We start from the raw sequence: 24740 nt of genomic DNA, 5'->3' as shown, positions 1-24740 counted from the left end.
GGAAGCTCCAATGGCGCAGAACCTTGGGGGAGATTACCTAACTAACTGCTCTTCTAATTGGACAATATTTGCTAGATATATTAATTGCCCAATCTTATAAAATTGTACGAATCTAATTTGGGGCATAGTTTTCACCATATTGTGCACCTGAAAGCTTTCAAGTAAAGGTTTGCTTTTGTATTATCATTTTAATGTTGCTTGGGAAGGTTTTGTTCTATTTCCAGGCATCAAGGGAACTGGTGGAGTCACCATCCCTGGAAGTGTTCAAGAAATGACTGGACATGGCACTTTCTGCTATGGTTTAGTTGTAAGGTGATGTTCAGTCAAAGGTTGGACTTGATGATCGTGAAGGTCTTTTACAACTTTACTGGTTCTATGATTCTATGATAACCTCAGTAATATAAACAAACCGTTTTCCTGTCAAATGGTTTCCTTACATTATAGTATTGTATATAACTTTATATACAATCCAAAAGTTGGTTACAAGGTAAAATGTTTTAAATAACTTTTTCCAAAACACTGAAAGTTAAAAATAACAACAAAGCAGGATTTTTCTTCATATTTTTTAATACTTTTTACTTTTAAATACTGGTTCAAAATTTGTGATTGCACCATGGAAGGACGAACTTCTTTTAATTTTTAAAAATTTATCATTAGGATCATAAAGCTATTATAGAACAAAACAGTTACACTATACAGTCAAGGTATTCAAAAAGATGATTAATGTTTTCTATCTGTAGATGAATGGTAGCAATTCAAATACAGCGTTATCTGTACAACTTCACAAAAATACAGATGGACAATCTGATTAGTTAAAAGAGAATCTGCACAACTTCACATAAGCCAGATCAGCCCAATTAAGTAAAAGGTAATTTTTTTTCCAAGATGTATTAAATTTTTCACAGATAAATTTGTCAAAATAAGATGTTAAGTTTTCAGACAAGATAACAATGACCATCTCTCATCCTCATTCTCAATACAAGTTTTACAAAGTAATTTCCTTCACATCTAGTTCAGCAACATTCAAATTCACCAAACGTACACAGATATTCAGAGAACAGTATCTGATGGATCAGAAAACTCTTCTCAGCCCTTCAAATTAGTTCAGCTTATGAAAACAGCCATTCTAGAATCATGGGCTGCTTCTGCAAAGACCACAGCTGTATAAATGCTACAGATCCTTTAACAGGAAGAAAACACAGAATGCACAGATATGTGGCAGTGACTGGAAAGAGGGTTGGGCTCAAAAGACAGGAAATTTTAAAAAACAAAAGATCCCTTCTAGAAGAAAAGACCTAATGGCTACTTGCACATGGACAATCTGAGAGGCTGACAGATGCCTTTTACAGTTTGTTTTTAAAGCAGTCAATTAATACCTATTTCTCATTTTTGCAACTCCTTCCGTATTCTTTAAGAAGACTCTTAGAACTCTGATTGGGCAGGGCCAGACATAGTGAAGTACCAGTGCCTTTATCTAAAAGCAAAATATTATTTACCATTAGTATTTGTAGTTTAATTTTATTTACAGAATTGTGAAAGTACATCATATTTAGGGCAAATTTAACTAATGATATAAGAATTATATACTGCTTTGTAAACTTCCCATACTTTTGCAAAATAAAGTCATCCAATTAAATTAATGAACAGTTAGTTGCCTGTGTTCAACAACTACAAGAAAAGGCAAATATGGAATTAATCTCTCTATATTTTGTACTATTTTTCCCTTTACATTCCCATCAGTAGCTATGATGGAATTAACCCCTGCTTGGTTGATTTTAAAATGAAGAAGTACATTTGAGATAATTTTTTTAACATTACTATATAAAATGTTCACTAGTGATGTAGTAAGCATATAGCTTTTCATCTTATTTGCCCTACTAGCATTAACATATAGGCACTTTTCTAGATATTCAAAATAATAGAATAACTCTGTAATAAGGCATATTCTATGTACAGCATTTGAAAAAGGCGAATAAAAAGAAAAAGTTATGGAACATGAAAGCTGCATACATGTATAATTGTGTGTTATGTATGATTTCATCTCTATAAAGAAGATGAACAGATAAAGTATTTTTTTCAACACGGTGCAGATCACATTTAATCATTCACCAAATCTTTATTAAATTACTATTTTTTATTTATTTTCAGTTACCTACCATACTGTGACAAATAAGACTTTCAGTTTTCTTTTGAGAAAAAAAAAAAAAATCTGGAACTTTTTTCTTGAAATACACAGGTCAGTGAAACACCTTGCAGTCTCTGAAGAGTTTCCAGCTACAGGACATGGATAAAAGACCTCAAAGTCAGTACTAGTCTGCCAGAGACTTCTCTTAATGAGCATATCCAGAATCAGAGGCAGGCAAATATCTGACATTTGAATTCTCATAGCAAATAGAACTTTCCAATATGAACTATACATCCTTATAACTGATGAGTTTTTGATTGAGGCAAGTATCAATGCAACTTATTTTCTATATGAACCTCATAGCATGGCTTTGTCAAGATGAGAAAAACACATGCAGGATCTGAAAATAATGCACTCATTCTGAGCTCGGAATGTTGTCCGATGTAGTCCAAATTACTTCAGTAAATATTATAGTGTACCTTCTCACAGCTTCGCAAAGCCTCAGATATCATGCAAGAAAGCAGTCCACATTTATAACAAACAGATGACTTCTAGCTTCCAGGCACTGTCTTGCCCTCTCATATAGAATCTTTCTAGAAATTTCTGGATCACGTTTAATAGCAAAATTTCTGTAGCACATATTGCATAACTAAAAAATCCAATAGAAATATACCTGGAAAAAAATAAAGCTTTTAACACTCTTACTCCTTCAGAGCCAAAGATCTTCATAAGACAATAGAAAAGGCAAAGTCATATGGATATTGACAGCCCTCAATTATTACCCAACATTTTATGTAACAAGATGATTCATTATAGAAACAAATGGCAATGAACAATGACTATACAAATCAAAACAAAACCTGTTAATAAGTCACTTGGGCTTTACTGAACTCCCTCCCCACCAAAATACTAGAGATTTTTGTGCACATAAAGCACATACAGTATGCTATAGGTGGATTTGTCTTTTGTGCTTTTTAGACATGCACAAAAACTGCACTAGTATCTTAGGAATGTTGACAGCGAAATTCTGCAAGTTTTTTAAAATTAAAGCAGCAACTCCTGTTGGCGATTCAAAGCTATACACATTCTTCGTCTTCTAAATAAATCGAAATAGCCATATACATGTTATCAAAACATCTATTAATAATTACACACTGACTCCACAAAAAAATTTAGGACGGAGCTAGTGTTAAATATTCAGCCTCATGGTAATGCAGCACTTTTTACTTCAGCATACAAGCCCTAGAAACCATAAAAAGGCTATAGATCCATTGTTCCAACATGGACTGCTCTGTGCACGTATCGGTCACATAAAGGTGGAATGCTCACCAAGTCTTGTTCTGATCACTGCAAAGACAAAATACAGTAGAGAAAATTTTGAAAACTAATAGGAAAACCAGAACTTGTTAAAACCCTTAAAGAGTATCAGCATTATTATCACATTTGAACTGCTGGCTTGTGACAGCGATGTTTTAAATGATCCACCTACACAAGTTCTTTAACAACATGCAATTAAAAATGAGAATCATTACATGGCTACCTGTTACAGAAGGATGAAACTACTATGATTTTGGAGTCTGACATAACAAATAGAACCTAAAACTAGAGGCAGCCTATGTCATACATAGAAAAGAGATAAAACCCCATTTTCACAAAATCATAGAATATCCTGAGTTGAAAGAGACCCACAACGATCATCGAGTTCAACTCCTGACCCCGCACAAGACAGTCCCAAGAAGCACACCATGTGCCTGAGAGTGTCGTCCAAATGCTTCCTGAACTCAGACAGGCTTGGTGCTGTGACCACTTCCCTGGGGAGCCTGTTCCAGTGCCCAACCACGCTCTGAGTGAAGAACCTTTTCCTTATATCCAAGCTACATATCCCCTTTCTCAGCTTCATGCCATTCCCTCGGATCCTATGACTGGACACCAGAGAAAAGGGATCAGTTGCCAGCCTGCCTGCCTGCTTCTGCTTGTGAGGAAGTTGTAGACTGCAATAAGGTCTCTCCAGTCTCCTCCAGGCCGAACAAACCAAATTACCTCAGCTACTCCTCATACCGCTTCCACTCAAGGCCCTTCATCTTCATGGCCCTCCTTTGGATGCTTTATTTGCTTATTATATCAGTGTGCCCAAGACTGCACACAGGACTTGAGGTGAGGCTGCACCAGTGCAGAGCAGAGTGGGACAATCACCTCCCTTGACTGGTTCATGATGCTGAACTTGGTCACCCCAGCACCTGGTTGAGCCTTATGACTGCCAGGGCACACTCCTGACTCATATTCAACTTGCTGTGAACCCAAATGCACAGATCTCTTCCCATGGGGCTATCCTCCAGCCTCTTGTTCCTTAGTCTGTATGTACATCCAGGATTGTCCCATTCCAGATGCAGAAACCGTCACTTGCCTTTGTTAAACTTCAAATGGTTGGCTCCTCCCAAATTAGTGTAATCAGAAAACTTAGTATCTCTTTGAGTCCTGTGCCTGAGTAGTTTATGAAGATGTAGAAGAGAACTGGTCCTAAAATGAAGCCCTGAGCTTTAAAATGGAGCTTTACTGAAATCCCAAAAGATTACATCAACTGGCTTCCCTTGATCAACTAGGTGGGCTACCTTGTCGTAAAAGGAAATGAAGTTTGTCAAACTGGACTTTCCCCTCATGAAGCCATGCTGGCTGTGATCAGTGACTGCATTGTCCTTCAGATGTTTTTCAATAACTCCCAGAATAGTCCTCTCCATAATTTTACCAGGTACTGAAGTGAGACTGACAAGCCTGTACTTACCAGGGCCATCTCTCTTGTGCTTCTTGAAAATTGGGATAATGTTACCCAGCGTCCAGTCAACTGGGACCTCTCCAGATTCCCAAGACCATTGAGAAATCATTGAGAGTGGCCTCACAATGACATCAGCCAGCTCTTTGAGCATTTTTGGATGAATCTCATCAGGTCCCATAGACTTATAGGAATCCAGATGGAGCAGCAAATCCTGCACAGTTTCAGGACTGACTGGGAGTTTGTCATTTTTGTAGCCGTGGTCCTCCAGTTCAGGGCTCTGGGGGTCCCAGAGGCCATCATTGGTATTGATGAGAGAGGTGAAGAAAGCAGTAAATGTCTCTGCTTTGTCTGTGTGCCTGTTTGTGAGGTGACTGAACTCATCAAGCCACAGACCAATGTTATCTCTGATTCTCCTCTTGCTGTTAACATATTAAAAAGCCCTTTTTGCTGTCCTTCACAGTGTTGGCCATCTTGAACCCTAATGGTGCTTTGTCCGCACAAATTTTCTCATTACAGTGGCACGCAGTTTCTTTGTAGTCCTCCCATGTCACCTGACCTTGCTTCCAATGTCCATACACCTTTTTTTTTCCTTATCTCCAAAAGAAGATCCCTGTTCAGCCAAGCCAGCCTTCTGCCTCATCTGCTTGATTTCCGACATTTGACAGTTGCCTGCACCTGTGCCCTTAGGAGATGATGTTTAAAAAGTGACCAGCACTGATGGACCCCAGCACCTTCAAAAGCATTTTCCCAGGGAACCTTACTCACTAGTTCCCTGAACAACCTGAAGTCTGCTCTCCTCATTTCCAGGGCTGAAGCTTTGTTGACACTTTTTCTCCTGTCAACAGAGATTTTAAACTCAATCTCTTCATTGCCACTATGGTCAAGACAGCTGCCAATCTCCACTCACAAGACCCTCTCTGTTAACAAGCAACAAATCAAGGAGGGCATCTTTCCTAGTCAGCTCCCTTAGTACCTGTACCATGAAGTTGCCATCCAGGTGTTTTAGGGATCTCCTGGACATGTTTGTACCAGCTATGTGGTTAACATCTGGCAAGTTGAAGTCTCCCATAAGGACAAGGGTGGTTGACTTAGAGGTGTCCCTTAGTTCCTTAAAGAATAATTCATCAGTGTCATCATTCTTGCTGGGTAGCCTATAGCCGACCTCCACGCTTTATTTGTTTGTCCCTTGATCCTTACTCCAAGGGTCTCAACTGTGCCATTGCCAACTGTGAGCTCCATACCTTCCAGCCCCTCTGGTACATACAATGCCACCTCACCTGCCCTACCAATCCCTCCTGAAGTACCTGTAACCATCTACATATATGAATTCTAAGCACTAAATTCATGGTAGAAGGACATTTCTAGATCACATACTTTCAATTTGGTCTTAAATATTTACAATAGTGAATCAAGAATTTAAAAAAATGAATGTATACCTGCTAATACTAGAATAAAATAGGCTTTCCTGCTGTTTTCTCTTGCACATATGATGTGAAACGCTTTAAGAATTTTGGATATTCTCGTTTTGCCACTGCCCGTAACACTGATGCTGGTGCCCATCCTCCTGGGTTCACTAGAAGTAGATAGTAAGCCAGACATTGAAATACAACAAATCTGCTGAAAGCTAGAAAAGAAAATTTAATTTTGTATTCCTGCAATTCTTTCTGAAGTAGCAGGAAAGAATAATTAGCAGAATTTAAACCCTTACAGCTTGTATTGCAGCACTTTCTACTCTTATTACTCTAATTTAGTCCAGTTCTACAATGCTACTATTTAGAAAACATTAAACATGGTGTGTTGGCTTTGGGGAATGCCCAAATGAAAGATGATATTTTTTAAGTACTTCCAGAAAACAACGGAAAGACAGACTCAAGCTACTTCTCATTTCAAAGAAAATAAAATCAAGCTTTAACTTTTCAATAACTGCTGCATTTGCCTGCAGATTTGCTACAGAGCCAATGTCTTACAAATTATTTTTAAAGCACTTCAAGCAAAATTTTCTCTGATTATAAAATATGCTTAAATTCACTTTGCTGAAAAAGATGCCACTTCCCATATAATCACAGTTCAGAATTTGTCAATGAAGATATATTTCTTAAATAATTGTGAAACTTCTAAACCAGAAACAAAGGAGCTTATCCCAGAGTTTAGCATCATATGGTATTATTTCTACAGGATTTAATACAGGTATCACTCCTATTTGGCAAAGATTTACTGAACATGATTTTCAGATTGTGATTTTTTTAATAAGCTATGTAATAGGTGGTCAAAAATAATAAGCAGGTGAGATACTCAAAGCATTTTGCATCTACAGGAGTGGAGATAATAGGTATGAGGTTCCAATACTATAATGTACTGCTGAATACTGGGTACAATAACAATAAAGTTTGGTTTTGCTAACTCTGTAGTCAATACCAAAGATTCTGTCAGTTAAGAAAAAATGTAGACATTATACTATAATTTGCAAACATCCTTTCACAAACATGAATTGTGTAAAAAAATTGATAGTAATCCATGAATAAAACCCCCAGATTATTACTAAAACTTAAAGCTTATGCCAAGTCATGTCAGTTGCAGACATTTCTTCTGCCCACCCCTCCTCCACCCCAAGGTTCTGTGCTTAGGACTGAGCTACACATTACTTTCATTTATTGCTCTCAAAATGCCACACAATGAAAGATCCCATTCACTGATTGATGTAGCACATTAATTTGAGTACTTTTAACCATGAAGCCCACAAGTGTGATCCTATATATAAACTTAACAGAAAACTTCATCAAACTTTTTGTTCCCCAGTATTCAGCTCCCAGGAATTAACATATATAATTAATGTCATACTGAATAATTTTAGACTTACCATTAGCTACATATGTAATCTTGCATAGGATATTGTTCCTGCTTATTTCCTTGTTCCCCTCTGGTGGGCTTACTAAAGTCTGACAAATCATAGCAATATTTATTTTGGCACGGACACAACGATTGTTCATCTATCAAAAAAAAAAAAAAAAAAGAAACATTTGTAAACTTCAAACTAGGTTTCTTTCAGCATACTTGAATGCTAACATTTTAATTTAGTATAAACTCTAAGGTACTCCAAAACTTATGTTTCTGGGAGTTTGCATTCTAGCACTACACAGATGTAACATGAATGCGAATGAAATGAAAGGTACATGGTGAGTAGGGAAAGGGTTAAACGGAAACATCTGAAACTCAAGTTTCTGCTTGCTTAATACAGTGAATTATTTCAATTATTGTGACAAGTAAGGAAACATCTAAAGAATAATGCATCAGTGTTTACAAATATCAGTTAGTAACTTTTCCCTTGTAAGCAGGAAATGGCATAGTATTCAGCACAGAAACACTACAGAGAAAACAATCATTGCTACTGTCTGACAGAACTAAGGCAGAACTGTGTAAGCTGTAGGTTTAACAGATTCCATATCTAGTTATACAAGCTTATCCCCATGTCTGACAATATTGAAGAGTTATTCAATTCCATATGAAGGAACCTCAATTCTTTAAAATGTTTTCACCAGAAATTTTGCTTCCATTTTTCTGCAACACCTTAGATCTGCCAACTGTTGAGATAATATAAAACAGTTTTTGGCTCAGAATGTTTTCATCAGATGATTGTATCATCTGGTATAAACAAACTGTATTTTTGCATACCCCCCCCTCCCCTCTCCCCAGTATTGCAATAGTATCACACCACATAATAGAAAAATGGCATCTTTAAAGCAGAACTTGATAGAATGAAAATAATACTTACAGGAGCACCGTCATGTTCCACAGAGAAATTGCAAACAATCCACGTTTCAGGATCATTTTCACTGAATGCTGGTATTTTTCTGATGGCAGACAAATACAGCACATCCCTTTGAGAAGCCGGCCACACTCTCTGCAGAGAAACACCTGAATATAAGCTTTTCCAGTTTTGCAAATTAAGTACTTACTATCCTTAGATAAAGGAAAAAAACAAACAAGGCAAAATAGGTCAGTCATGTTATTTAAGTAGAAAAGTTTATTCAAGTTAGTAATTTCATGCAATTTTGAAAACTCAAGCAGAACACAGATGTTGTACAGATGTATAACAGGTTATATAGCAATACTTAATTTTAAAAATTTAAGGCAAAAGTTTAAGGCCTTTAAAAGGCAGGGAACCAAGTTGCAATGACTTTCAGTAGACAACCAAGAAGAGGCACTTCCTCTCCTGTTCTCTCAATCTCAGGTTTACATTGTGATTAATACTTGTAAGCTATAAACTGAACTAGTGGTTAAGTATAAATAGAAGCATCTACAGTTATTTATGTCTCCAAAAATATGGTGAGAAAGAGAGCGCAAGAAATACTTATAACAAATATTATTTCAAGAAGTTACTACTTTAATGAGATAGATATGTTAAATTGGTATTATCTAAGAGAACGTTTCAGAAGCAAAGTGTTATAAAATAAAGCAAAACTATACAGAAGCCATTTTCCTGACACTCAATATGGGCAAAAAGTCTAGCTTTTACCACAACACTATACAGTTCATACAACTGTGTTGTTCAAAAATCAGTCTGCTGTTCCAGCAGTTTTAAGATAACCACATTACCAGATTAAAAAAAAAATATATAGTTTCAATATTTGAATATACTAATACTCAAAATCATGCAAGATTAAAGAGTGTACACTTCATTTCCAAATTTTTAGAACCTGTTAGGTTATAGCTATTGGGTTATAAGTCAAATGAACATTTTAGTAAAGTTAAATCAGAACTAGCTGGGGTGAAAAACCATAATGAAGTTAAAAGAACAAATGTACCAGGAATTATAAGATCTCATAATGCAAATGAAGAATGTCAATTAATGGTGGTCAACAATAACTTGCATTATTGCAACAAAACGTATGATACAGGGATAGAGGTTTCTTCCTTGTAGTCAGTGCCAATTTACTGCTTCAGTTTTCTTGAGATGAGCCTTGCCTTGCTGAGAGTGATATACTTAAGAGATTAAAAACAGTCCTCATTTGTTATTACAAACTCAGTCAGATAGATACACAAACAATTACGCTATCAAGCCAAGTTTGAAAAATTAACAAAGTTGCAGTTATAGAGAAGTTGTTTTAAACTGTTGTTCTGGATAATATTTTAAGTTGTTAAAATGGTAAAGTATTTCAGAATAGATTAGAACACATAGTCTGGACTGTCTCACTGAGGTTAGTATACAGGTGGTGTTCTTACCTTATGCATCTGGTAAATGATAATGGCATTATCAGCTAAATTTTCCACAACATGGAAATTTTCAATTGTTGCTAAGGGGAGGGGAAATAAAAACTCCATCAGTAAACAAGCACAGATATCAGGTCAATGTTATAAACTATATGCTTGCAGATAAACATACAAAGCTTAAGAATTGATTCCTTACTTTCCCAGTCATTTCGAACATCAACATTCCAGAAGTAGTGGCAAACTTCATGCCCTGTTACACCTTTAACGGCATGCGTTGCTTTCAAAGGATCTAATACTATTCCATTCTCTTCCACTTCTCTTCTGTACACCTATGGTCAAATGTAAAGAGAGAAATGAAGAGAAATTGCCAAAACTGTTCATGCTTTATTATTTAAAAATTCAGTAGATTTGATAAAAACTTACCCAGAAGACTAAAAAATGAATAATTTGTCATGTCACTGTTTTATGGCAACAATCAATGCAGATATTGATGCAAGACACTTCCCATGAAAATACTAGTATTTTGAAAAATTTCTACTCTAAAAATGATTAATAGAATCATAGAATATCCTGAGTTGAAAGAGACCCACAACGATCATCGAGTTCAACTCCTGACCCCGCACAAGACAGTCCCAAGAAGCACACCATGTGCCTGAGAGTGTCGTCCAAATGCTTCCTGAACTCAGACAGGCTTGGTGCTGTGACCACTTCCCTGGGGAGCCTGTTCCAGTGCCCAACCACGCTCTGAGTGAAGAACCTTTTCCTTATATCCAAGCTACATATCCCCTTTCTCAGCTTCATGCCATTCCCTCGGATCCTATGACTGGACACCAGAGAAAAGGGATCAGTTGCCAGCCTGCCTGCCTGCTTCTGCTTGTGAGGAAGTTGTAGACTGCAATAAGGTCTCTCCAGTCTCCTCCAGGCCGAACAAACCAAATTACCTCAGCTACTCCTCATACCGCTTCCACTCAAGGCCCTTCATCTTCATGGCCCTCCTTTGGATGCTTTATTTGCTTATTATATCAGTGTGCCCAAGACTGCACACAGGACTTGAGGTGAGGCTGCACCAGTGCAGAGCAGAGTGGGACAATCACCTCCCTTGACTGGTTCATGATGCTGAACTTGGTCACCCCAGCACCTGGTTGAGCCTTATGACTGCCAGGGCACACTCCTGACTCATATTCAACTTGCTGTGAACCCAAATGCACAGATCTCTTCCCATGGGGCTATCCTCCAGCCTCTTGTTCCTTAGTCTGTATGTACATCCAGGATTGTCCCATTCCAGATGCAGAAACCGTCACTTGCCTTTGTTAAACTTCAAATGGTTGGCTCCTCCCAAATTAGTGTAATCAGAAAACTTAGTATCTCTTTGAGTCCTGTGCCTGAGTAGTTTATGAAGATGTAGAAGAGAACTGGTCCTAAAATGAAGCCCTGAGCTTTAAAATGGAGCTTTACTGAAATCCCAAAAGATTACATCAACTGGCTTCCCTTGATCAACTAGGTGGGCTACCTTGTCGTAAAAGGAAATGAAGTTTGTCAAACTGGACTTTCCCCTCATGAAGCCATGCTGGCTGTGATCAGTGACTGCATTGTCCTTCAGATGTTTTTCAATAACTCCCAGAATAGTCCTCTCCATAATTTTACCAGGTACTGAAGTGAGACTGACAAGCCTGTACTTACCAGGGCCATCTCTCTTGTGCTTCTTGAAAATTGGGATAATGTTACCCAGCGTCCAGTCAACTGGGACCTCTCCAGATTCCCAAGACCATTGAGAAATCATTGAGAGTGGCCTCACAATGACATCAGCCAGCTCTTTGAGCATTTTTGGATGAATCTCATCAGGTCCCATAGACTTATAGGAATCCAGATGGAGCAGCAAATCCTGCACAGTTTCAGGACTGACTGGGAGTTTGTCATTTTTGTAGCCGTGGTCCTCCAGTTCAGGGCTCTGGGGGTCCCAGAGGCCATCATTGGTATTGATGAGAGAGGTGAAGAAAGCAGTAAATGTCTCTGCTTTGTCTGTGTGCCTGTTTGTGAGGTGACTGAACTCATCAAGCCACAGACCAATGTTATCTCTGATTCTCCTCTTGCTGTTAACATATTAAAAAGCCCTTTTTGCTGTCCTTCACAGTGTTGGCCATCTTGAACCCTAATGGTGCTTTGTCCGCACAAATTTTCTCATTACAGTGGCACGCAGTTTCTTTGTAGTCCTCCCATGTCACCTGACCTTGCTTCCAATGTCCATACACCTTTTTTTTTCCTTATCTCCAAAAGAAGATCCCTGTTCAGCCAAGCCAGCCTTCTGCCTCATCTGCTTGATTTCCGACATTTGACAGTTGCCTGCACCTGTGCCCTTAGGAGATGATGTTTAAAAAGTGACCAGCACTGATGGACCCCAGCACCTTCAAAAGCATTTTCCCAGGGAACCTTACTCACTAGTTCCCTGAACAACCTGAAGTCTGCTCTCCTCATTTCCAGGGCTGAAGCTTTGTTGACACTTTTTCTCCTGTCAACAGAGATTTTAAACTCAATCTCTTCATTGCCACTATGGTCAAGACAGCTGCCAATCTCCACTCACAAGACCCTCTCTGTTAACAAGCAACAAATCAAGGAGGGCATCTTTCCTAGTCAGCTCCCTTAGTACCTGTACCATGAAGTTGCCATCCAGGTGTTTTAGGGATCTCCTGGACATGTTTGTACCAGCTATGTGGTTAACATCTGGCAAGTTGAAGTCTCCCATAAGGACAAGGGTGGTTGACTTAGAGGTGTCCCTTAGTTCCTTAAAGAACTCCCTCTTTCCCATCAAGAGAACAGTGAGACAGGGCGTGGGGGTTTTGGTCAGTTCGTCACCTGAGATCTTTTTCTGCTCGCTCAGGGAGAAGAGTCTTTCCCCTGCTATGCCGTGGGGTCCCTCCCACAGAAGGCAGTGAACTTCTCCAGCATGGCTGCAACCTCACAAGCAGCAATCCTTTCTGAAATTGCAGCAACGTGAGTCATTCCCACAGGCAAACAGTCTTTCCAAAACTGCTGCAGCATGGGTCACTCGTCCACAGGGTGCAGTCCTCTATGGATAGTCTGCTCTAGTCTGGAAGTAAGGGCCTTCTCTCGATCTCTGGGAGCAGGGGTCCTTTCCCTGTATTTGGGTCTCTCACTGGAATACAGCTTTTCTGGCATTCACCTGCTCTGGCATGAGTACTTCTCTCACAGGCTGCGAGTGGATCTCTGCATCTCCTGTGGACTTCATGGGCTGCAGGGGGACAGCTTATTTACCATAGTCTTTACCATGGTCTGCACAGGAATCTTGGCTCTGGTGCTTGGAGTACCTCCTCCTCCTCTTTTTCCACTGACCTTAGTGCCGCCATGATGTTCTCCCTACATGTCTTCACTTCCTTCTTTCCTCTGACTAGAAGAAAAACTACTGCCTGTAGGTAGTATTGCCAGCAAGTTCCACCAATTCAAAGATTATTGTAGGATCCTGCAGCGTCAAGAGGTTGATCTTGTCTAGGTTCCATGTTGGGGAATTGTTTGCTATGTTTCCACCACTGGCCTGGTGGTCCCACTGTCACTGAGTGGGCAGAGGCAGCTGCCATGGCACTGGCACTATATAACACCTATATTCATGCAGGGCACCAGAAAGGAGAAGCCACCACTGCCACCCCTACCCTTCTGCCTGCAGCATAGCTGGCTAGGGGTGGCCGGGCAGGCAAGGCTCGCCATGGGCTGCACCAAGATGGCGGCTGCAAGCATCATGCATGCTGCACCAGGATGGCCCTGGCAGCAGTGCCTCACCACTCCTGGAAAAAACTGTGCATGCACTGCTTTGATTATCTTCTTAAATATGTCATCACAGAGGTGTTACCAACCTCTCTAATTGGGCCAGCAGCATGTCCATCTTCAGAGCCATCAGAGAATGGCTCTGTTGGACACGATGGAAGGTTCTAGCAACTTCTCACAGAAGCCACTGTTGTGGCCCTCTCGCACTACCAAAAACCAGGATGTGCCAAATCAACACAGTACACCATGTTGATAGGAAGTTTTAAGTAGGAGAAAATGAGAAAGGAATTGTAGTGGTGTGGGATTGGGTTTTTTTAAGTTTGTATGTTTTTTGTTATGTTCTATATTAGTTTAAAATGGTTTGTTCCAAGTACTCCTTCTCCTTACCCCCTGATGGTCTCGTCCCTAAAATATGCTGTCAATCACCCTGTTGAATCTAGAAGATTCGGATCTAAGAGCCCTGGGATTCAGCCTTAGATAAGGGATAGCACCTTTTCCCTTTGTTTTGTTAAGTTCCCCTGTCCTGGGTGACACCCTCCCTTGTTAGCTATTGGGTCTGGGTTCCCCTTTTGGAAAGACCACCTACCCAGGTAAAAAGGGGCAGCCGAGGGCCAGGGACTTGTCTTTCTGCCATGAGGCTCAGCTGGAACATCAATAAAGCCTGGAACTCTAGCAAAAGTCCACTCTCTTTATTCCACGCCTGCAAGCACGCTCCTGCATGAAATCCAGATCTCCCTAAAACTTCATTATATCACGACAGAGCCCAGCTAGCCAGTTGGCAGCTCTGGGGACTGTGATAAGGAATCTCTAAAGACAAAGCTATTGCAAGTGCTGTATAGGATTTTGCTGAATGTATTAGAAGCTGCAGCTCATATGGTCTGCACTCCTAAATTAAACAATGCTATTCTCAGAGAGGAGTTTTAACAGCATAACTTGTTCAGTAACAGTATTCAAAGAGAATAAAAATATTTGTCTTCACAGCATATCATCTTATATCAATTAAGCAAAACAACAAATACTTACCTTCATTTCTCCTTCCTCTACTACTAGTTGCCAATTGGCATCTCCTCCTACATCTTGCAAGGAATATGTCATATGGTTTTGTACCATCTCTTCCACCTTTAAAGGAAAAATTACACATTTTTAAGTAATTCCTTTCATCTTCTTGGGCAGGCAACTGTACAGTATTGGAAGCCATAAGTCAATACTTCAAATCCTGTGTAGGAGATGAACTTGGACAATAGAGCCTTCTATTACAGGTTAAGATCAAGTAGGTACTTGTGGCCTTCAGAAACAGAGGCCAAATTCTTAATTCAACTTCCAATTTAATTTTTATGGGTTCTTCCCTATCCTTTCTTTGTACCTTTAAACTGTCAAAACTCACTATTCCTACCTGAAATAGCTTTATTTCAACATGTAGAAAATTACTTCCAGTACCTCCAAATAGAATTACAGGGCATTGTAGGACTTGAAAGACAATATTCACTGAAGAGCATTTAAAAAGATGAAGGGGAGGGAGGGGGGGAGGGGAGACAGACAAACGAGCTCTAAAAAAGTAAATGCATATTAAAAGTTATATTGAAACAGCAGTGAGGGAAACAGTCATGAGAAAAGCGTGCCTATTCTGTTTGGCATCTTTGCACAGTTGCCAACTAGAAAAACAGAACAGAAATGCTTACATTCAAAAGAAATTATGATGATGCAGAGATCCACTATTTTAAAATACTCATTTAAGAATACTTAGCTAGAAAGTTGCATGTTTTTCTTAAAGGTCAAATATTTGATACATTTTTATCAAGCTATGTGAATACTTTTTTTCCTTCCAAATGTGCATGAAAATGGGGAGTGGGACAGGAAATGAATTTTTATGTTAAATCTACAGTCTTGTTATATGTTTCTTTTGTGTCTGTCCCCCCATTTCCAAATCTTATTCTCCCCAAAATAAAAACAGAGACAAAAAGCTAAAATATCCATTGCTGTGTAATGTTTACAAGTGCAGAAAACAATTTAGTAATGTTTTTTTTGCCCAATAGGTAGGTGACTAATAAAACTCATCCCATCAAATAAGTCCACGTAGCTGACACTATTTTCCTGAATCAGTAGAAATTTCTTTTTTAAAGAAGAAATGCATTGCGAGCAAAGGTTAGTCAATTGACCAACCTATGGATTAGTCTAAGAACTGTATAATCACAAGATTAATAGCCTGAACTTATGGCTGGTCTTTGTACAACTTGAAGAAAAAAAGTAATTGAATCAAGTCAAAATCTTCAAAATACAACATAAAATAAAATCCTTTCAACAGAAATGCTCTTTTATCTTATTTTAACTATAGAATTCTCTACAGAAATCAAGTTATCAGTCCAGTTTTGAGGGTTTTCTTTTTTTTCTTTAGGTTTGCTTTTTAGTTATAATGAAGTATAAACACCCACAAGATTTGTGTTTCTGCTTTTAGACAGGCCATCTTTTCCTGCTACTTACTAACAGATTTCCTAACAAATATTCTTCTAATTATTTTTTTTCCAGGAAAACAATGACACAGTACAAGCCAAGCCAGGGAAGAATGTGAGCTATTTAATTATTTGATTTTCTAGGTCTTGGTCTCACTTCTTTCAGAAAGGAATCCTTGCTATGCTCCTGCAACTTTACCTGCAACATATTCAGGGTCCTAATTGTTGCACTGCACCAAGCAAATGATTCTATATAAGGAAAAGGGTTCCAGTTTTACCCCAGGACCTTGTAAGGGAAGAAAACCAGAAACGTCTTTGCTGTCCTGACAGTAATTGACTCAATGCCAAGATAAAAACAGATAGGTCCCTTTAGCTGTTCCTCAGAAATGTAGCTAGATTCCATTAGTAGCAAGCCAATTTGTCCCTCCTAAAACATTAAGTATTTAAGAAGGAGCACAGAGGTGTTCAACGCTTTTTTGGACTGCCTTAGCTAGTGCAAGAGTTCTCTCTACACTGTGTTAGGTTTATATTTCTTTTGTTTGATACTATTTGTTATTATTAAAACCTTTTCTTTTACAAAGCACATCCAGAGAAGTTGTCTTACTATTATTAAGCCACTCTGGGAGGCTGCAGGTCAACTCTCAGACTTGATAAATCTTCATGAGGCTTATTACACTCTGGCCACGTGTAAAACTGTATCACCCTATCTCCTCCCCTAGCTCCTAATCTATTTGGGACAAAGCCGGCTTGTATGTGATTGTTTTGCATTTTGCTGCTTTTTCCTTTATGCCAAATGCAGAGGGAGGAGGAGAATAGCAAAGAAAGAAGAGAATGAGGCATTGACAAGAGTATCAGAGAATCAGAGAATACCTGAGTTGGAAGGGACCCACAAGGATCACAGTGTCCAACCCCTGGCTTTGCACAGGACAACCACAAAAATCATACAATGTGCCTAAGTATAATCTAAACAATTTAAGGCCTTTGGAATTGTTCAGCATTTACTCCCCTGACTTCCTCTGAAAACTTGAAAGGCATCTTTAGTTTGTTTCTCTCCCTCTCTTCTCCCAGTAAAGTTTCATTCCTGCCAATACATCTTTCAGACAGCTTCCCCTTAGGTTTGGGAAAGGAGATGTATTATCATTGCAGTTTTCAGAGGAAAGAGAATATTGTTTTTCGCTAACAAGCAATTACTTCTATTTGACCAAGTAATTGCAGTGCCTACAACTGCCTTGTGCATACTATCTGTCCAAACTGTGATCTACCTGCTGGTTGCTGTCAGCCTGAACCTATTTCGGGTACCACATTAGGCACCGAGTCAATATTCACAGCTTCTTTCCCAGTGGGCAGACCACATTATTACCTCTGGGTTCCTGGCAGACCACAGGAATGATCTGCAAAAATACTTCTATCCCATGCAGCCTTGGTCTTAACATTAAATGGGCAGATATTCATTTAAAAGGCCCTCAGAAGAGCTCAATCTATTTTAAAATCTGTTAGTCCTTTAAAAGGAGAAAATTATTTGCAACACATTTGCAGCATTTTAAGTCTGCAAACTCTCACTCAACCAGCAGAGACAAATCAATGCCTTTCTGAAGACACACTGAAGAACCAGCTCCTGTCAGATTATGTTTATGCATCTCCATCTTAAAAGCAAAGCTGCAAGTTTCTACTTGACCTGTTACTAAGATTCCCTTCATATAAATGAAGTCTAGAAACAAGCCCCATTTATTCAGAATCAAAATTTATTTTGCCTTTCCAAACCCCAAATCCTCAGCCTGGGGACAGAGGACAATTTCCTAATAATAAGATCTACAGCAGGTTGTCACCCAAAGGTGTGCTGCTTTTCTCTTCATGCTCTCAGTTGTCTTTCACCTACTTGTTCACTAGCAATGAAGCTCCAGAGCAGGTGAAGCAATTTAATGAACTGGCAAGTTTGTTCTAAGGAAGATATGGGGGAAGAATGGGGCAGAGGGGAGTAGGTTTTTTGTAAACAGGATCATTCTTTCTGTAGTCAGTTAACTTGAAACCACATCCTAAGACACTAGGTAGTAGCTTCTACATAGTATAATCCCTGCAGCTGCTAGAAAGAGCAACACCTTGACCCCATAAATCCAGTCCATTTGACCCTGATCTTTAATGTCAATTTGCATTATTGTGATAAGGACCTGGTCAATCTCAGATTTAAGTGGTTAGGTTTTCAGCTACACTAGTGGTCTGACACTCAGGTTTACCATATGGACCCACAAATGTTATCACAGACCTAAGAGGTGAAAATGAGAAGGTTCACATATTTTAATGACTGTTTCCCTTACATTCAACTGGCAATGCAGCCTGATAGACAATGAATTCTATCTTTAGAATCAAACTTGCTTTCTATTACTTGATTTCCTCCCTCCTCCCCTACAAAACCAAATTTGAATTATTAACATGACTGGAGTACCAGTAGATCAGCCTATTGGTGTTGTGCAATATGACCTGCATACTTTTTCCCCTTGTAAAAAATTCAAATTCCAGAAATAACCTGACTGCAATAACTCAAGGCAAGTGTTGGGATTTTAGTCCAATAAGTAAGTCCTTAAGTGTTAGGGTTCTGCTCATGAAGCTGGTGGCAAGGTATGCAGGTAGTATGATTCCAGGCTCTATTACTCAAAAGAAAAATCCATTTCTTTTATTTGAAAAAGCAGGCTGTTTGCAGTGTGTCAGAGACTGGAAAGATTGATGTCTTGAGACATTTTTCGATGCATGTGTGTGGGGGGGAGGGGCAGGTTGGGCCTTGCCCTGCTGAGACAGTGAACTGCCCCCCATTCCCCACCCCTAGAGCCAGTATCCCAGCCCTGCAGTGGCGCCAATCATGGAACACTGGAGGCAAAGCTCCACTCTCACCTAACCCAGCTTCTGAGTGGCTGGAAGTCCCACGTGGGAGGAGAGGCCACAAAGGCCAAGGGGTATTTAAGGCTGAGCATGAGGACAGCACATCTTGACCCTACCTTCCTCTTAAAGCTTCTATCTGAACACTGCTGGAACCCAGGAGTTAGTAGCTATATACATGCTTTTCTATAGATTTTCTTTCTTTCTTTCTTTCTTTCTTTCTTTCTTTCTTTCTTTCTTTCTTTCTTTCTTTCTTTCTTTCTTTTCACTCTTCTTGGAACATTTTGAGTAATTTAACATTGCACGGGTTTAAAGTTTGCTAAGTTGAATGGACCAAATTAATGCTGTGAGAAGTGTTTTATGTTGATTGGATGTTGTAGTAAACCCTTTGCCGAAGCTCTCTGATTTTTCTAAAGTTTGCCAGAAAACTTTTGTCTTGTTTTGACCTCTTGAGAATATCTGGTCAGTATTTCTCCTGTGTGTCTAACCCAGAGTACATGAACCACTGTAAAAGTCCTTTTATTGGGGCCTTACACAGTGTTAGTTAATAATTTAAAAACAAACAAACCCAAAACCAACAGACCCCAGAAGGAAGCCCCATATTCACAATCATATGAACCACAGCAGAATGAAAGTAATGGCCTGAATGCTGTTTGAATGAATTTTTTTGAGACTAAAGACCAAACACATGAATTCATTTATCTAATTCAACTTTAAACTATGCTCTTCAGAGCAAGCACCTAGAGTAATTTTGTACATTACTGGAATATGTCACTACAAGGAAATTCACCTACTTATTCAGAATGTCAGACATTTTCTGAAGCATAATTGAGTATATTGGAACTCTTCAGTAAAAGTTCTCATATCCACAATCTCATTTTTTAACAACATACTTTATGACATTTTGGTAATAAAACTAGTTGTAGAAAACTATAATAGAGAACCTTAAAATTTGGTGTCTTAATGTTATTACAAGTGACAAATTTTAAAGACAGCATTAAACCTTTGATTTAAAAACAAGAAAAAACTATTCAATTTGAAGCAAAGACCATCTCCAGCCCACACAAACTAGATGTTATTTTATTACTTTTATTATAATCAGAAATGCAAAAATTTCAAGTTGTAGGTATTTTTATTAAAGCTAATGAAATCAGTCCAACAGTTCACAAGATTTGGGCCTCTGCACAAGTGATGCATGCAAGCAGAATGTAACAAGACAACCATTTACTATAAAAATAGATAACTCCTTTTTTGTTTCAACATACTAGTTTAAACAGTGATTTATGTAACAAAAATCTCAGGTTCTAGAGAAGAGGATGAAATGCAGCAAAGATACATAACCCCCACTCTACACATTAATACAGTACCTGGGTGCTGAATCTGTGAACATCAAAGGCACTGACTAGATCAATGGAAGACATGGAGGAAGAGCGACTACAGGGCTACCAGAGACAGACAAAGAAAAAACCAAGTAATCAGAACAAAGGCACAACAGACCATTCAGTACCAACTTGCAAGCACAAGATAATGAAGAAAATGAAAACAAAAGCACCATAAGAAGCAAGCACAGTGGCAAATGCTGATTTCATGTACCTATGATGTATTATGCTCCCAGCGTAGCCCTAAAAAAGGCATAGTGTTTCACTAAAAGAAATCAATTGATCCTAATGCAAGACTGCATTTTTTTTCTACCAATTAAATTAATTTTGGTGAAGGCATCTTAAAAGCACCGAGGTTAGCAAGTTGGTTTTTTCTTTATAATCTCTAACCTACAAGCTTCATACAAATTGAGTATTCTAAATAGATACTGAAATCAGGAATTTTTTTAGCCAAGACAGAAAACAGTCCTTTTCAAATTCCAGCTACTTCAATTAAAAATGAGTAAACAACTGAAAGTTATTCTAGAAACATCTAAATTTTTTTTTTTAAATCTTACCTATCCATGTAAAATATTATATACAAATACAAGTCAGCCAATTATACAGGGGAGATCATGAGAAATATCTTACCTTTTGGACAAATCTATGAGTCCCCACAGCAGAATATGCATCTCCGGGAGGTAAGGATATTGGCCAGTATAATCTGACCTTTTCACTTTGGGACTGCAACAAAATAACTTTAATTACTGGTAGTCAGCTGCTACTGGATGGACTATGAAAGAGTGAGGCACTTTCAATCTTTATAGTGGCTACAACTAATGCTGTCCATGACAGACATGAAGTTGTCATCCTGCTGGAGTTCTCAGGAAGCAAATGGGCCTAGAGACTGAATTACCCATTTATCTATACTTCAAGGTATATTTCCAGGTTAAGCAAAATAGATTGACAGCATCACAGATGTCGCATCCATGTAGTAGTACTACAGTAACTCAAAATTTTTACCTTCTCCTAAGAGACCCCAACATAGATAAACTCTTTTGGGTACTATATGTCCACTAGAAAGTCTTATAATTCTTAACCAAGTCATTGTATTCACTATATTCATAAGCAAAAAACCTTTTAAGACAAAGGAGGCACCACTTTATTATTCCCTCTCATTTTATACACTACTATATTTTCTCATAGTCTATATATTTCATCACACACATCCCTTTTTGATCCTTGTCACTGAGGTGTATTCAAGAAATTAGTTAGAGAAATAGCCAGAGCATTTTTAAACAAAACCCAACACCAATAGAACTATCTTTCCTATTTCACATACTGGTACAGTTAAAAGAAACTTCAGAGCAATAATTCGGTTTTGAAAAATAGCTGCATCATCAGATATTCTTATTTGCCCAGGGGCATCAGTTACATATAAAGATAAGTTTTATACAGGACTAATACATTTATTTAGGAGTTAGAAACCAGAGACAATCAATTATCTTAACACTTATACTATCCTTTTCTATGCAAGCTGTCATTTTCTCAAAATTAGAGTTAATGATATTTAATTGTAAATATTATATAGTGAATCCCACTTATAAGTGTCAGTCTAAAATATCTAGAGTTTCAGGAGATGCACCCCAGGACTGATTAAGTCACAGAAGCCTTCCATGAAGTGCCCATCATTAACACATTTTTCAACTATTAATACCTGTTCTTCCATTTTATCCTGTCTATCAAGAGCAGCTTCAACAGCATCAAAGAATTCTTCTTCATTAATCAGACTATTAGGACCCTCCTAGAGCATAAGAAACAAAACTAGTTCAAGATTTTGGAGATATCAGAGCTCCACTTAAGTTCAATATTAGAAATAGCTATTTATGTATTATGCATATAACTGACAGGAAATTTCTTCCATAGACCTTAAATATTTTCACCAATATTCCTATATTAGAACTCATCTGACAACTCTACTTGTTAAAGGAAGTTATTTCCTTTAAGTACAATTTAAGGATACTTAAATAAACAAGCAAATACCCCAGGAAATTGAAGACTAAGTGTCAATATGCTTTGATATGAAATTTAGGTTTTAAATATTCTTTTAAAAATGTTTACCGTACATAAGTAAATATATTATGATAATTGTGTATTTAGACTCCTTCCAAGTATTCCATTGCCTTAGGGTGGATTTCAGATATGTGCTCAAAGCACAAGACAAAATCCTGTGGATCACAATTGAGAATTCTTGGAAAAAAGAGTTTAACAATAAACAGCAGGTAGAGTTGATTCAACTATTAAAAATTTGTGTCCACTAAGCAAAATGGTAATTTAGGAAAACTAGGTTTACTGTTTTTATTGTATTGTAAAACAAACTAGTCCAGCAAATTTCAAAAATCTACTTTACATCAGGGATATCTGGGAGAAGCAATTGGATTCATAACCAGGTAGGCAAAGTCCAACTTCCTATCCATCTTTTTCTTTTACAGTGCTTTAGCCACAACAGAGAACATAAGCTCAAATACCTTTTAAATATCTGAATATATTGATACTATTTCTCAGGCTATGATTTGTAAGTAGAAACCTGCTTAATTAATGTAAATGAAAGAATCGAGTTCTTAAAAGTTATGCAAACTGCTTTATAGGTGCATTACTTTACATCATTGTTCAGAAGGCAGTTTAAGAGACTCAGACTTTAAATAACCAAACTGAGGAGGAAGTTGATAAAATATGCCATTTAACAGATGAAGCAGAACCTAAAATACTTGAATTTATCAACACATTTCAAGTGGCAGTGACAAGTTAAAAATCAATTCAAATTAAACTTCAGATTCTAGGACTGCCTCTGCAGTCAGGGCTTTCATATTTGCATTACATATCTAGACAGCTGACTAATTAAAATGTAAGAGTACACAACTTTCAAATGAGCAGTATAAAATGTACAAGAAAAATAATTAAGTCAGCAAAAATATCTGAAAGCAAAATGCTTTAGACAAAAGTAGAATAGGAAACCCGAGGTGAAGACAGACCTCTAATCTCAAAACACTGAAGAATTGAGATTCATTTAGTTTCAGTTTCCAAGGCAGAAAAAGTGGCATGTACACATTGCACAAAGACCTTGATTAACATACGCATTCCATTGAGAAACAAACTAATCTTCAAAAGCCTTAGCATTTTTAAAAATTTCAGAAGTAGAATTTGTACCTCATAGTCTGGCCCTCCAAAGTGTGACTTTTTCTTCAGTTCTGTTACAGCATTTTTGTATGCTTCTTCAGTTCTTCTCCTTTTCTCTATTTCCTGTAAAATTACATGACCATTTAAAGCAGCAAGAATATATTGACTAATAGTCAGTATGACAATAAATGGAATGATCAGTATAAGTTTTATTCCCAAGGAACAATTGCAGAGGTGCTGATTTTCTGATTTTATTTGAATGCATGCATTATATGTGCCCTTATAGATGCATATATAATACAAAGCTCGAGGAGCTAGCTACCTTAAGCATAACTTCTTTAAGTCACATGGAATAAACTAGATCAGCAAGAAAAATCTGGTATCTAGTTTAATCATAGCTATTCATGGTTTGTTGAGAGTCAGTCCCACTTCAGTGCCTAAAAAAGTTATGGAAAATATTCTGGGAGTTATTGAAAAACACCTGAAGGACAATGCAGTCACTGATCACAGCCAGTACAGGTCCATGAGGGGAAAGTCCTGCTTGTCAAACTTAATTTCCTTTTATGACAAGGTAACCCACCTAGTTGGTCAAAGGAAGCTAGTTGATGTAATGTTTTGGGATTTCAAGAAACCTTTTGATACTCTCTCTCACAGCATCCTTCTGGATAAAATGTTCAGCACACAGCTGGATAAACACATCACTCACTGGCTTGTACTAAATGGGGTTACATGAGGCTGCTGACCAGTCACAAGTGGCATTCCACAGGGCTCCATTTTAGGGCCAGTTCTCTTCAACACCTTCATAAACAACTTGAATGCAGGACAATGATATACTGAACAACTTTTCAGGCAACACTAAATTGGGAGGAGTTGTCGACCCTACAAGGCAGAGAAGGCTAAACTGTCCCTCTACAAGATGGAGGCTGTATAGTTTTGTGAAGTATCAGGACTCTCACTATTCACATTTGTGTTTTGCTGCCAAGTAAAACATGGTTCTGAAGCTAGTGAAGTGA

The 24740-nt window shown here is 38.2% G+C and overlaps 1 protein-coding gene across 4 annotated transcripts in view; it reads right to left on the bottom strand.

Moving 5' to 3' along the window:
- Positions 1–658: 658 nt before the first annotated feature.
- The window catches only part of LOC310922289 (ceramide transfer protein-like), a 205907-nt gene continuing 181825 nt past the window's right edge, over positions 659–24740 (bottom strand). For 2 of the 4 annotated variants that reach the window (XM_083882742.1, XM_083882744.1), the window contains 11 exons: positions 23758–23850; positions 22268–22354; positions 21202–21294; positions 20560–20634; positions 14901–14996; positions 10300–10432; positions 10116–10186; positions 8665–8793; positions 7753–7882; positions 6332–6468; positions 659–3472 (listed from right to left, as the gene is read on the bottom strand). In XM_083882742.1, the coding sequence (XP_083738868.1) occupies positions 6341–6468; positions 7753–7882; positions 8665–8793; positions 10116–10186; positions 10300–10432; positions 14901–14996; positions 20560–20634; positions 21202–21294; positions 22268–22354; positions 23758–23850 (1035 nt within the window). In that variant the 3' untranslated portion in view covers positions 659–3472; positions 6332–6340. The remainder of the gene's footprint in view (positions 3473–6331; positions 6469–7752; positions 7883–8664; positions 8794–10115; positions 10187–10299; positions 10433–14900; positions 14997–20559; positions 20635–21201; positions 21295–22267; positions 22355–23757; positions 23851–24740) is intronic. The other 2 variants (XM_083882745.1, XM_083882743.1) reach the window with 2 other exon arrangements.

The sequence above is a fragment of the Zosterops lateralis genome (assembly GCF_965231275.1).
Source record: "Zosterops lateralis genome assembly, chromosome: W".
Classification (NCBI taxonomy): Eukaryota; Metazoa; Chordata; class Aves; order Passeriformes; family Zosteropidae; genus Zosterops; species Zosterops lateralis.
This window is presented reverse-complemented; position numbering and strand designations above follow the sequence as displayed.